This window comes from Papaver somniferum, chromosome 2, assembly GCF_003573695.1.
Source record: "Papaver somniferum cultivar HN1 chromosome 2, ASM357369v1, whole genome shotgun sequence".
Taxonomy (NCBI): domain Eukaryota; kingdom Viridiplantae; phylum Streptophyta; class Magnoliopsida; order Ranunculales; family Papaveraceae; genus Papaver; species Papaver somniferum.
Window position 1 is genome coordinate 143,161,972 of NC_039359.1, and position 14,208 is coordinate 143,176,179.

The following is a 14,208-nucleotide window of genomic DNA, read 5'->3' on the forward strand; positions in this document are numbered from 1 at the left end:
TTGTTTTTAGAGTCCAAACGACAATGATTTTGAAGCTAATATTTTCATGATACATTCCCCTTATTAAACTCTAAATTCCAACAAAAAATGATCACACTTTTGGATACCAAGTTTCACCATTTACCGATTTTAATTTCACAAAATTGGCCAAATAGACCAAAAACAACAATTCCTGGGTGAAAAAGACTTGTAAAATTTGATACTGTTTAAATGGACAGGAATCCGAAAAATACTTTTCAATCATCCATTTTGGATATTTCACCCGATTTTGTTTATTAATTAAAACTGGAATGGACTAATATATCCTTTTCTTCTTAATTTTGGGTGATAAAGACTTTCGATCCAAAGAAGAACAGGCTTCTTCATCCTCAAACAGAATCTCGATGGAAAATTACCAAGCATCTATTGAAAATATTCAAAACATTCTTCCGATTCTGTTTCAAGTTTGTAAAATAGATTCTCTTAATCAGAAGAACAAGCTTCTTTAATCTTTATGTCCTCCATTGTCAATATTCAAAAGAAAATTACAGATTTTCGTTCAAGTTTGGATATGATATTTGATCGAAATGGAAGTCGACGGTGATGAGAAGACTAGGTTCTCGATGTGTGCCTGAAAATGGGTTATGCTGGTATAAGCTCCGGGTTGAAGAAGAATTGAAGTTTCATTAGTAATTGATGATGTGTTTTAATTTTTATTAACTTTGGATTTTTACTCCTGATCTTCTAGGGGTTTCTGAATTCAATATTAATCGTACCGAATTAGCTTTCAGATGATGTATTTTTAAGTTCAGTTAATAATCTAATTCAATTGTTTGTGAACTGTGTTTTTTCATGTGATGATTTAGCATAGATGAATCCAGGTTCATCTTGTATTACTCAATACTCATTAGCTTTTCATGTTTTGTTTCTTTATGTATTCAATTGAATAATAACATTGACTTTATTCATATAATTCTTGCAGATGCTTTGAATTCCCAAATTCTTTCTATGGTTATGCATTTTACTGACTCATGTACAATCGTAGATGCTCTTCATTTTTTTTTATGGTAAAACTTGAATGAGTTCAGGAACAATACAGATTAAATCAGGATGAAACTGTTTTCATCCTGCATATTTTGAAAAACCCAGATTTTTGGACAAGATTAAACCAATTGCATCCTGATCATTTCAACATTTTTTTTTATCTTGGACATTCTGAAGAAAAAAAAATCTTAGATGAAACCAGTTTCATCCTGCATATTTAGACCAGATTGTATGAAATATCAACAAGTTACAAGTAATTTAAGTAAATTTTTCATATTAATTGACCTACAATTAATAAATATACATCCATGGATGAATCCAGGTTCATAAACGCATGCAAAGATAAAGTTTTACAAAAAAAAAACTTAAACTTAATTTACATTAATATTTTCTTGTTGCGACTTATTGTTAAAAAACTGAAATGAAACGACATTGTTAGTCCTTGTTAAACTTCCATCACCTACTTTCATCATTGAGTATTCCATATATAAGGTCTACTCATTTTGTAATCATCTTCTTCCTTAGACTACACCCCATGAACAAACAATACCAGAATCAACTGTTTCTCTTCAAATCATTCTGTAACTCCCTTGCAAACTCCACAAATCGAGCAAACCTGCAATCTATTAGTCATGCCATTGTAGAGCCCACTTCAAAACTTCACCATCTCATCCATGTTTCACCAGTACCACTAGGTCAGCTGCAATCTCAACCTGCAACACAGTCACTATCTCAGTAAAACCTAGAGTATAACTTCAAGTTCATGGTAACAACACCAGATCCATCTACCCAGCCATCAACAACAACCTGAGATTCATACTCTCTTCTATTGCTCTACACATCCATCTCTGACAGCAATACCAATCACAAACCTATTATTGCAACAACGGTGACCACCCATCAGATTTATTAGAAACCCATTTCTCCTCCAATGTCATCACTAGCAACAACATCGACCCCATGAATATCAACATCTCTTTTTCATCTTGAAACTATAGACAATTCCATCTGTTTCTTCTGTCCAAGATTGTCCTATCCTTTGCTTCCAACTCAATATCCCCATTGCTTCCTACAACAATTTAAATCGAAACCAGTTAAATCCTATTTTAAAGCTAGATGAAAATCAGTTACATCATATCTTTAAAGCTAGACAAGAGCCAGTTTCAGCAGGTATCAGATGAAACCAATAACATCCTATATTCGAGCTAGATGAAATCCAGTTTCTACATATCAGTTTGAAGACCTAAAACCATTGTGCATTTTGCACCAGACTACTTTCATCTCATCATGTAATACATATAACCAGTTATATCATTATTATAACAACCAGATGCAAACCAGTTTCATCCAATACAGCTGACCTCAAATATAGGTTCATCCAATACAACTAACCATCTATACAACAAAATAATATGAAAACCAGTTTCCTCCAACACAGATGCATTACAACAACAACTTAATTTATGCTAAAATAAATAAAAATAACCAAGTTACACCCAGGTACTTCAACCAATTCAAAAATTTAAGCATGCAATTTTGAAAACTAGTTTCATCCAATACAGATACAACAACAAGATGCAAACCAGTTTCAAAATAGAGTTAGGGTTTGGGAACTTACGAGTTCTAGGTGACATTTTGTGAAATTGATCTGTTCAAACCCTAATTAGGCTGCTCGACATGGTGTTTGCAGACGACGAAAAGCCAATTTCAACAATGAAGTCTTCAATTTCAACTGTGATGATATTGTTGATGTAAACAGTGGACAAAGATGATGATATTGTTGATATAGACGGTGGAACCAAACGGTGAAAATGATGGATAAAGATGATGAAGACGGTGGAGAAACTAATTTCAGCGTTTGCAACAAGATGATTGTGGTGGAGAAAACAGAAGGGGGAGAAATAGATCGGATTTTTGATATGGCGGAGAGAACGAGATGGCAAAGAGAAAATATATAAAGGGTGTTTCTGTCAGTTACACTTTTAAATATCTCCCGTCCATTTCACCCAGGCAATACTTGTCTATTTGAACCGGAAATAGTTCTTTCCTAGTCAAATGACCCATTTTCTGTTTTAATTTCCACCACTAATCTTGAACATTTACTTTCCAAAATGGTGGATAATGATGCTATACGACTCGGATTGTTATCACTTTTTTATAAAATTATGGGGTTTCATAAAAAAAACTTATCACCGAAGTATTAACTTTAAATGGATCAAATCTTACGAGATAATATCTCTATAAAACTGTCTATGCATCCTCACTCATAAGATAACAGGTAAAGGTAGACATTGTAAAAAATATGAAAAGAAAATATTTGATATGTGGTGCAGAACCCAAAGATTTGATTTTCCGTTTCTGATGATTCCAACAAAAACAAAAAAAACACAACTTGCCTCACAAAAACACTAATGTCCAAAACTCCCTCTTGCCTCTCCTATCCCTAAAAGTGCTTCCTTTAATGTTATCCATTTGGGTCCTACAAGACCGCAACACCTACACTTTTCTCCTTTTTCTCTCAGAAAATAAAAATTAAAAATGAAAGATTGAGGATTCTCAATTCCACCTCCTCTTTTGTCGAATCTATCTTTTTAAGCCTTTTTACTGGTTTATATCTTTCTCCTTCAGATTAGATATTTTCTTCCCGATTTTCTTTCTTATCTCCCCGCCCCCCTTTCTTTTCTCAGATATACGGTTGAATTACACACCAAGAAAATGATTTTTTACACGGTTGTTGTGATTGGGGTTCAGCTTTTTCGATCTGGGGTTTGATGTAATAGGGAAATTTTGAGTTTTCTGAAGTGGGTTTTGTAAATAGAGATCAATTTTTTTGTTCCTTTCAAGGTGTTTGATATTTCGCTTCTGTGAAGTTTTGGGGTCTTTTTTTTTTTTTTTTGAAGGATTGATTTGAGCTATCTGGGTATTGTTGTTAGAGTCTGAATTTGGGGAAATTTGAAGTTTTTCTGAAGTGGGTTCTGTAAATAGAGGTCAAATTTTGTTCTCTTTGAAATTTTGTTTTTGGTTTTTCTGGAGAAGGATTGATTTTGGATATCTGGGTGTTGGTGTAAAATTCTAAGTTTTGGGGAATTTGTGATTTTGTAGAGTGGAATATTGATTTGGGGTTGGAAAAGATGAGGAGAAAAGTGTAGGACCTTTGTTTCCAAGATTACATGTAAATGATACAGAGAAAGGAGGACCAAGGGCACCACCAAGGAACAAGATGGCTTTATATGAACAACTTAGTATTCCTTCTCAAAGGTTCAATTCTGGGTCAGGTTCTACATTGCCTTTACCACCTAGTAATAATACAGTTTCTTCAGCCTCAGCTTCCTTGAGCCAGGTTAGTTCCTTACCCATACTTATATGGATTGTTTCATAAGAGAAGATTTGTTAGTTGTGCTTAACATTGCCTTGATTAGTCTAAACTTGAGAGGATTACATGTTCCTTTTTGATTGCAAATCCTGATAACGATGTTTATGTGGTTTCTGAGTTTGAATTATTAGATGACTACATTTCTATAAATGTTTGTATAAAATATGGGTGCTGTTGTTATGCAGTTTATTACACGGGTTTGAATGATATGGTTTTAGATGTATAGGATTCGAATCATCCAAGTAATACAATCTGTATAACAGTTGCTTCAAATTTAGAGTGAATGCTTATCCTCTTTTTGGTGTTTTCTAGACTGTAATCAAGTCTGTATTCGTTGTTGTCAAATATTTTTTTAGAGGAATAATTGCTTTCTATTTGTCTTTTGTATCTTTAAGTTAAATTTGTTCGAGCCAAGTGAAGTCACATTTCATCTTACTTATTTGGTACAAATCTAAATATGGTTATCCTTCCTCATTGTTTGTAAGTTAGAAATTGTTTTAAGCTATTATGAGAAGATGATGATTTATGTGCGCTGCTTTCTTTTGTGATCATTAATTGCTGCTTGTGTTTTTGTTTATAGGGGGGTGGGCATGAAAGGACTGTGTTTTCACCATATTACATCCCTCCTCCTACACCTCATCACTTTGCTGAGGAGATTCATTCTCGCTCCTCTGATTGTGTCAATCATAAGACCATGACACGGGATTCAGAACAGAAATCCACAGATAATGCAAATTATCGAAAACCTAATGCTGAAAGCAGTTCATTTCGCACACGCTACTTCCCCAACTCAAAGAGCACTCACCCGAATAGGGCTGGAGATGAGGATGATTTTATGGTTCCAACGTTTGCTCAGCCAAAAACCAATACTGATACCACCAAACATCAGCAAAATGTGGGACAGGAAATGCTTAGTCCGTTTAATGCAGTTAACAGTACGGGAAGGGTTGTATCTGGTACTTGTGTTTCTTCATCACAACTTCATAATGCTGGGGATAAACATCTGAAACGACCAAATACTACGGACTTGAGGTCAAGACAAAATTCTAGAAACCAGGATGAAGAGAACCTGGCAGAAACTAACACCAGTAGGGACTTTCAGGAGAAGAGTACATCACATGCATCAGCTGGAGAAAGGATCTCACATCCCAGGAAGTATGTGTGTGCATCAGACTCCAGACATCAAAATACTTCAGGTAATGATTTTGGAAGATCAGAGGATCTTAATACACAACCACATCAAGGGCGTTCTGGCGGTGGTGTGGAAGAGGTTAATGTCTCAAGGATTAGAAGTGAACCATGTTCCAGAGCCTCTGTTGGAAACAGTCATAAAAACTCCAATGAATGCGATGAAGACAAAATGCACAGTATATCACAAGGGAGAGATGCAGACAGAAATGATGATGTCTCCGAGACTTCTATTCTGGATTCTGTATCGAGTTTGGACATATCTCCTGATGATGTTGTTGGTGTAATAGGTCAGAAGCAATTTTGGAAAGCAAGAAAAGAGATCGCCAAGTAAGTTGGTTTGTCTTAGCGTACATGATAATTTCTTATACAGATTGCTAGTGTTATAAATTAGGATGTCTTTCCAAGTTAGCTCACTGCAGGGAATTTATGTATACATATCCAAATCTTTAATAAACCTCTTAGACATTATACCTAAAATATAACATAAACTTTCCAAAGATATATTTTCCTGGCATGTCTGTGATCTGCATAGATTACCAGATATCTGCATTTTGACATTTCGTGTTTGAATGTTTGTTTTGGTTAAAACATCAAAAATGCTCTCAAATTTTCTTATGCATAGTTGAATATGTTATATTCTTATTCTCAAGTTTCATAAAGATACTATATTATGCTGGTTCTTACCTATTTGGTCTGCTAGCTAGTGCACATATTTATTTGTGATTTTGGACTTATTAGTTGATACATCATACATGAAGCCATACTTCTAAAAAGAAAAGAAAAGAAAAGAAAGAAAGATAAATATATACTCTATTTTAATGCTTAATGTGAATGATTAGCCTAAAAAATGTCTTTCCTAAGGATGATTCTTGTGAAGTATAATCTATTTATCGTATCATTTTGTAGATTCTGGTATTTCTTTAGATATTCTATACCATCGTATCAGTTAGCTCTTTGTTGGCTTACTTAGATGAATTGCCACTTGGTTCATGTACCTTCCCATCCCCAGTTAAAGAAGAAATAAACTAAGGCTTTAGTTCAAACAGTTCACACATGCTGTGGGAGGAAGGGATCTAAGTAATTACATATAGGATTATCTATAATGCATTTGATTTTGTTCCCAGGGTTTTGTTGGCTAGAGTTTCCTCCAACGGAATCTTGTAGAATATAAATCTGTCTTAACATAGGAAAATGAACCATTCTCCTCTGTTAGATTTAGGTCACTGATACAAGAACAAAAGGAAAATATGGAAAATGAAGAAGGGTTATGTTTGCATGTTTTTTTTTTTGTTGTTGCAGTTATCGAAGTTTGAGCTTTTTATTCTTTCTGTGTTTGAATATGTCATATATATGGCCAAATTTTGGCCACATATATGCTTTTTATTCTTTCTTTTTGTTGTTCAATGTCTTAATTATATGCTTGTCATATATATGGCCAAATTTTGGCATCTACTTCATTCCATAGTTTATCTATTCTAATTATTTCTCCATTTATGAATATAAACAATTGTAGCTAAACTGAAGTCCAGTACTGATCTACAGAGTGTGTTTTTTTTCCCGAGAGTGACGACATGTTTGTTTATTTCGGTTGGATGCATGTCCTTTTGAGTATTTCTAATGCATTGACAATTACTTTTTTTCAGTCAGCAAAGGGTGTTCTCTGTTCAAGTATTTGAGTTGCATAGATTGATAAAGGTAAAGCTGCCCTTAACATTGGCAACTATTCTATTTTGTTAATTCTATTCTCTCATACTTTTTTTCCTTAATTATGTAAATTTTGACTCGATCTGTGAACGTCCCTGGAACAGGTACAGAAATTGTTTGCTGGATCCCCACATCTGTTGCTTGAGGAAAATTCTTTTTTAGTCAAGCCTTCTTTTAAGGAATCACCTGTGAAGAAGCTGCATCCGAAGTACGTCGTGAAACCTATTCCAGAAATCGCACAGCAGAAAGACAATTCTTCGAGACCTAGCAGGATTACTGAGTGCTCGGCTGAGAATGCTGTTGAAAAACCTAATCTTCCTTCAGTCAACGATGGGACCGACAGAAGAAATGGTAGCCAACATCCAGTTTACGCCCCATATTCTGAAAACCCACCGCCAACACCGCCTCCTCCACCTCCTCCTAATAATAATCAGGGTTGGTGCTTCCCACCACCAGGAAATCAGTGGTTGGTCCCCATAATGTCCCCTTCCGAAGGCCTTGTTTACAAGCCCTACTCAGGGCCATGTCCTCCAGCTGCTGGTTTCATGACACCGTTTTATGGCGGTTGTGGTCCTATGAGCTTACCTCCTAATGCAGGAGACTACTTAAATCCAGCTTATCAATATCCAGCTCCACACCCACAACAGATAGGTCATCATCCTGCGGCTCCTGTTCCACCAACTTATTTTCCTCCTTACGGGATGCCTGTCATGAATTCAGTTATGTCTGCCTCAGCTGTTGAACAAGTGGGTCCATCAACTGAACAGTTATCGACTGGAGAGTTCAATGCTAACATGCAATCTCGAAACTCATGCAACATGTCAAGGAACCAAAGAAGTGAAGCAGTTGTCTCTCGTCGTTTACCTAAATTTCAAGCATCCAAAGACAGTGAATTACAAGGGAGTACAGGAAGTAGTCCCGCAGAAAGAGCACAACGAACGGTTGCAACAGGTAACATTTCTGGAAAGTTGGATGCTCTTCCACTTTTTCCTACTGCTCCTGCTGCTCAGAATGTAGATGTAGTACCACAGCTCAACAACAATGACAAGCAATGTTCGCGTGTTATTAAAGTTGTTCCTCACAATCCTAGATCTGCAAATGAATCAGCTGCTAGGATTTTTAGGTCCATACAAGAAGGAAGACAACAGTTTGATTCACCGTAGATGAATTTTCTTACTCACTAGGTTTAGTATTTCTGATGATATACTGCTCGCCTCGCCTTGTATCTTAACTTGACCTTATAGTTATCACTATATTATCGAGTGTTTTGATGTGCCTTTTCTTGTAACTGGGTTTCGCCTTGGCAACCTTGTTGTTTTGTATGTAAATATATTTCTGGAAGATATTTTAAAAAGTTTTCCTCTTGGAACACAGGAAAGATTACAGCTGAGATAATGCAAACGAAAACGACTTAAAACCATCTAAGGTTTTTTGTCGACTTAAAACCTAAATCAATTGCCATTCTGCAAAAATTATGTACTTGAATCAAAACGACATCAAAATTAAACTTTTCGTGGAGTAATTATTTTTAGCATTATGCATCGAATTATAAATTCCATTATATTTGGGAGTCGTCTATTTTGCTCGTGAAGGTACATCATTATGGTAGCATTAGTACATTTTCAGGATTGGTTTAATGACAGGGGGATTCAGAATCTCAGATTAACTTAGCTAGGCCTGTGTTCAGTATGTTATTGGCAAATAGCTTATTTGCCGTTTCTGTGAAATGTATTGCATCCCAATACATGTATTTTGTGGGATCTTTACATAATGACACTGCCAACATGCACAGTTGGTTTATCTCGACCGTTCCCGTCCCACAACATCCATTTTTCACCACCTCGAATCCTATATATTTAAACAACAACAAATCAAACAAGTCAAGAAATTAGAAAACATAATAAGAAATTAGCGAACAAGAAAACGAAAAACAGGGATTTAACATTAATACATCAAAATTGCGAGAGACCCATATCCTATTTCCATTGGTTTGTCTATCATGATTGCTGCCAAAAATTGAGAGCAAAGTTTTTCCGAATAAAATAGAGAACTCACCATATAAGGAAGGTGTTTGAATCATTTGGATCACAGGACTATAAGCATCTGCATACACCACTCGGATCCCATCAACTTCTTGTCTCAAGTCTGCGACTAACTTCATTAGCTTTATATTAAAATCCCTAGCCACTTTGTTATAGGGATGCAAACATGCTCTTCCTACCAGAACATTCAGAGTTCTTACTATTGGCAAACACCCCATGGGAAATGACCCACTTATTGATATTTTTCGGGCACCCAAACTTCCAAGATCCTTAATGAACCTGCTGGCATTTTCGGTGAGAAAATTCTGGAACTCCTCCATGTTGAACTGTAACGACCGTATGGGAATAGTGAGGTAGTTCTCTATAAAATCATTTGTTCCTATGCTTATTATATACAATGCTTCACATATCGTTTTGGTTGCTTTCTCTTCCCCTTGAAACTCACTTAATTTCTCCTTGTACTCTTTGAAGAATTCCAATTGCTTCCATAAAGGTATGACACCCTGCATATTTTCGATGGATCACGCTTATAAAAAGTTTACAACCGTGTTAGAAACCCCAAAATATTAACATCACGTAGGGGAAGAGCAAAATGATTATAGAAGTCTCAGTGCACTTACTACAATTGTTGTAGTTAAATTATCATATCCAGCTCCACCGGAGCCAAAAGTGACACCAGTTGCAAAGTCTTTTATACCAAACTTTGGATCCAAATAAGCCGGTATCAAAGATTTGATTCCTAAAGCATCAGATAAAAAATCGGTAAACAATCTGCCGTTCGTCCAACGACCGGTGGGTTTACCACCTTCGAAGTCTGACCATATGGCTTGTAATTAGACTTGGACACAGTTAGCCTTAGGTTATTGTTGCCTGCATCGACTGTTGAGTCTCCAAAAACAATTACAGCAGACACTTTTGCATGAACTTTCTCAGCTGAAAATAACATTAAGAACTGTATGGCGAATAAACATGCTAGACTGCTTTCACTGGCCATTGGCCCATTGCATGCCAGTTCCTGGTTACGATTACAAGCTAATGAGCTAATGAATTAGTGGACACTTTGGAATTATATAAGAAAATACAAATCTAATTGAATTCCTAACACTAGGGACTTTGATAGAGAGATACCAGCACTCCATTAATTTGTGATTAACCAAATCGAGGTGTTCAATTTTGTATTTCTTTCTTTCTATTTAAAAAACAAACCAACTATGTCATGCATAAGCAGTGAACTTTGGTGCATATGTTTGTTTGTGAGTTGCTTAGCATTCACGTTTGCCATGTCAAAAGTGAATACCAACTTTCTCTACCACATTGGGTTATGGCAAATGTACCATCTATAAAGTCACTCTGTTGGAGATGGCTCCAAAACTTTCATAAATCTAGGAAATTTGTGAAGGATGTTTAAACAAGATGCTCACTCAGAAAGCGCTCCAAATTTCCTGGAGATGCTCTTAATATGTGAGAAAACTCATCGGAGCCTATGTAAAGCAAACAGAGGGAATAGTTTGTGAACGAACGTTGACTCCATGATATTAAGAAAAGATCAAATAAATAAGAAAAACACTGAATTCAAATGAAACAAAGAGATAAGACAAGTCCAAGTGTACAACATCTGACCTCACCACATGCAACACGAACGAAAGCAAAAACAACTTCAAAGAAAATTTCCAAAAATTGATATAATTAAGCACAGATAGTGCCTTTATTTGGGGAATGAGCCAGTAAATTCCCTCGAATGGAAGCTTCAACCTGCTGATTTGAAGACACATTAACATTTTTTGGGTGCAACCAATGACATTTCTGACGCAAATGGCTTACGGGCTGCATAACCAATTCCAGCATTGTTATAGGAACCCCAAATGTCGGGATCGAATCTAGCCTCCTCTCCATTGGGAGTTAACTCTGCTACGTTAACAACCACTATAGGAAATAATCCTTGATAGAAACAGTGGGCTTCAACGTTGGTTGTATAATCAACCCCGAAATTTAGAGCACCGGCGGTTTTAATGATTGTCAGAGTAGTATTCTCTGAAAACGTTTGAGCATCAAGCTTCTCGAAAGGAACCCAACTACTTGGAAAAGCATGACCACTCATCCATGGTCCCTTAACTGCAGATCCACTTCCAGCACCACAACACCCTTCAAGTTTTGACGTGACATCTAAATTATGTTTCTCAAGCTGAGCTTCAAGACCGGCAAGACGAGCAAGCAATGCTTCGTGATTCTGATCAGCCGTTTCTCTGTTGAGAGCATTGATTAGAAGAATTTTAGCATCCCTCTCTTTTTGGATTTCAACTTTGAGGTTGGAGTTTTTTTCTTGTAATTCAGAAACTCTTCTCTGAAAGATGGAATTGCGTTCTCTTAAGTTGGAAATTATATCTTCAAGTGCTTCCTTGTAAGCCAACAATTTTGTACGTGATTCGGTAATACCTGGTAGACTATGGAAGGGTGTGTTTTCTTCCTCATGAGACCAATAAGCTCTCCTAGTCTGATCATCCCATCTGACCACCAAACCTTGATTGTTTATAAATTTCCAAATCACATTATTCATAGGGAAACTGTATTTGAAGGCATCATAATCGCTTTCTTTGTTATCGCCAGTTGAAAGATGTTTAGAGAAATCTAATCTTTCATCATTGACGTTGAATCCGCCCGACACCGGGCCATCAGAATACCCTTGTGAAATCCTCGCTACCATAAATTGGCCATCAGTAGCACGCCTATAAATGAACAGCTGAGGATCTCTATACCACGACATAATTACTCAATTTGTTAACTGACAAAGAGAACTAGAGCAACGAAGAAGCTAACTTGTGAGTTGTGAAGAAAAAGATTGAGAATATGACCATTTCGTATTTCCTAGACCAAGATATATATAGAAAATACATATGCAACACAGCATGTAAATACAGCTCAGAAAACAAAGCAACAGTGTAGTGTATAATAGAGAATTTAGCCACATGGAGTTCACATGAGAATTAAAGCTGCCTTAGCCTGGCTCCAGACCCTTTGAATTGTATATTTAAGTTGGCGCCTTGATTTGCATTATTGGTGTTACATCGTGAACAAGTTTCGCAACACTTTTCCTGACATCACCATGTATCGGGAATGATATATACAGCTCAACGTTTGGAATCACTTATGCAAAGTCAACAACTATATAGTTTATACACAGAAGTGCCACATCGTGGGAAACCCACAGCCTACCTGCATATTTCTCTAAATGCATGTCTAACCACTGCATCGTAGCCCATTTCAGTACCCTACCAAATAGATAGACTTTGAATATGATGTCTCTCACCCAACGGCCAACTGGTTCATGGAGGTCTAAAGGGAAATGAATTGCAAATATCATCGCACATTATGATTTTCTGTTTTCATGCTCTCTGCTGGTACTTAATTGTTACATGCATGTTAGATTTATTAAAGCTTGCTTTAACCCTAAGCTAACAACTTCATCTAAGTATTTAATTACTAGCTAGTTATCTAAAATGAAGAAGGTACATTATTTTAATGAATTAGAAATTAGATTTTGCAAATTGTAGAAATCCTGAGAGAGTGAGAGATTAAGATTTTAGAGAAAAATAAAATGTTTGTCTAGAAGCTAATCAATGGATTCCTCTTCATTTACTTTGTTCTCCTTTTTTCGATTCAAATTTCATTATTGATTAATGGTCAGATAAAATAGGTTGAATTCTTTCTTACATTCCTCGTCGAATTAGTTTCAAGATACATTCAATGATACATTCAAGACAACAATTAATGTCTCAGAAACCTCATTTCCTCATTGTCCTCTAGTCATTGCTAGTGTCTATGGTATTTTCAAGAAAAGATCTTGGATTAAAAATACTTGCTTGATTTACGCTGTTTCAGCCTCCACTAGCTTGGTATTTAATTTCTTTCCCAATATCTTTAAATTTGTCTGATATACACCAAATTCAAATCCTATATATATGCTGTATATCAAACAAGCACCAAATATAGGAGTAATACAAATCCAAGTTACAACCTCTTCTGACCTCGGCACATGCAACATAAACAAAGCAAAAACGAGTTCAAAATAAATTTTACTAAAGCTGATTTGATTAACAATGAATAGTGACTTTATTCGGCCAATGAGCCTGTAAATTCCCACGAACGGAAGCTCAAAATAAACTTGAAGTCATATTACATCTCCGTCGCAAATGCCTTGGGGGCAGCATGACTAATTCCTGCATTGTTATATGTGTTAAAGATACTGGGTAATTTGTGATAATCTTAGATTACCCAATCAGGAGACGATGATAAACTCCAATGGGCTTGTCTCCATGTATAGGCCCAGTCTAGAAAAATCTAGTAAGGCTTCAGTCTAGTGAGGCTTTTGATCAGTCAGACAAGTTCTAGAATTATCTAGGCTAGCCCGTACAAGGAAGTAGCTAGACTAGTCAGTCAATATCTAGAGAATTCTTTCTCTAGTAATTTCTTTCTTACTTAGTAAAGTAGCACGTGTATTTTGACAGTTCTAGAGTAAACTAGAATTGTGTTGGTCGGTCACTCACTAGGCCTATAAATAGGCATTCAATGGTTTCATTTTGTATCCATCAAAAAATCCACAACTAAAGTGAGTGAAGTAAGAAAGCTAGAGTGAGAGTTAAGAGTGAGTGCTAAATATCAAGAGCCAAAGTGCTTTTGTAAATTAGGTGAGCCAAAGTGCTACACTAAAACTTCTTGTAATATTTCATTTTCAAATTAATATAAGCCTCACTTATCATTCAATTAACCAACCTCTCTTCCTAAATTCATTTCCATAAACCCATCACATTTCCGCATTGCGCCAACAAATTTGGTATCAGAGCAAACCTATCCCAGTAATTCTAAAACTCTACCCATGGC

The 14,208-nt window shown here is 36.0% G+C and overlaps 2 protein-coding genes across 2 annotated transcripts; one reads left to right on the forward strand and one right to left on the reverse strand.

Annotated features, from left to right (window-relative positions):
* Positions 1 to 4,138: 4,138 nt before the first annotated feature.
* On the forward strand, positions 4,139 to 8,662 carry LOC113352118 (protein HEADING DATE 3B-like; the record flags this gene model as incomplete). Its single annotated transcript, XM_026595985.1, has 4 exons — positions 4,139 to 4,363; positions 4,977 to 5,914; positions 7,231 to 7,282; positions 7,396 to 8,662. Coding segments are annotated over 4 exons (2,274 nt in total), but the record flags the coding sequence as incomplete, so codon positions are not given.
* Positions 8,663 to 8,863: 201 nt separating this feature from the next.
* Positions 8,864 to 9,781, reverse strand: LOC113354053 (GDSL esterase/lipase At4g26790-like). The gene is made up of 2 exons (XM_026597501.1): positions 9,347 to 9,781; positions 8,864 to 9,139 (listed from the first exon to the last, which is right to left on the reverse strand). Exons 1-2 carry the CDS (start codon positions 9,651 to 9,653, stop codon positions 8,949 to 8,951), a joined length of 498 nt encoding a protein of 165 aa, XP_026453286.1. The 5' UTR covers positions 9,654 to 9,781; the 3' UTR covers positions 8,864 to 8,948.
* Between the last annotated feature and the right edge of the window lie 4,427 nt (positions 9,782 to 14,208).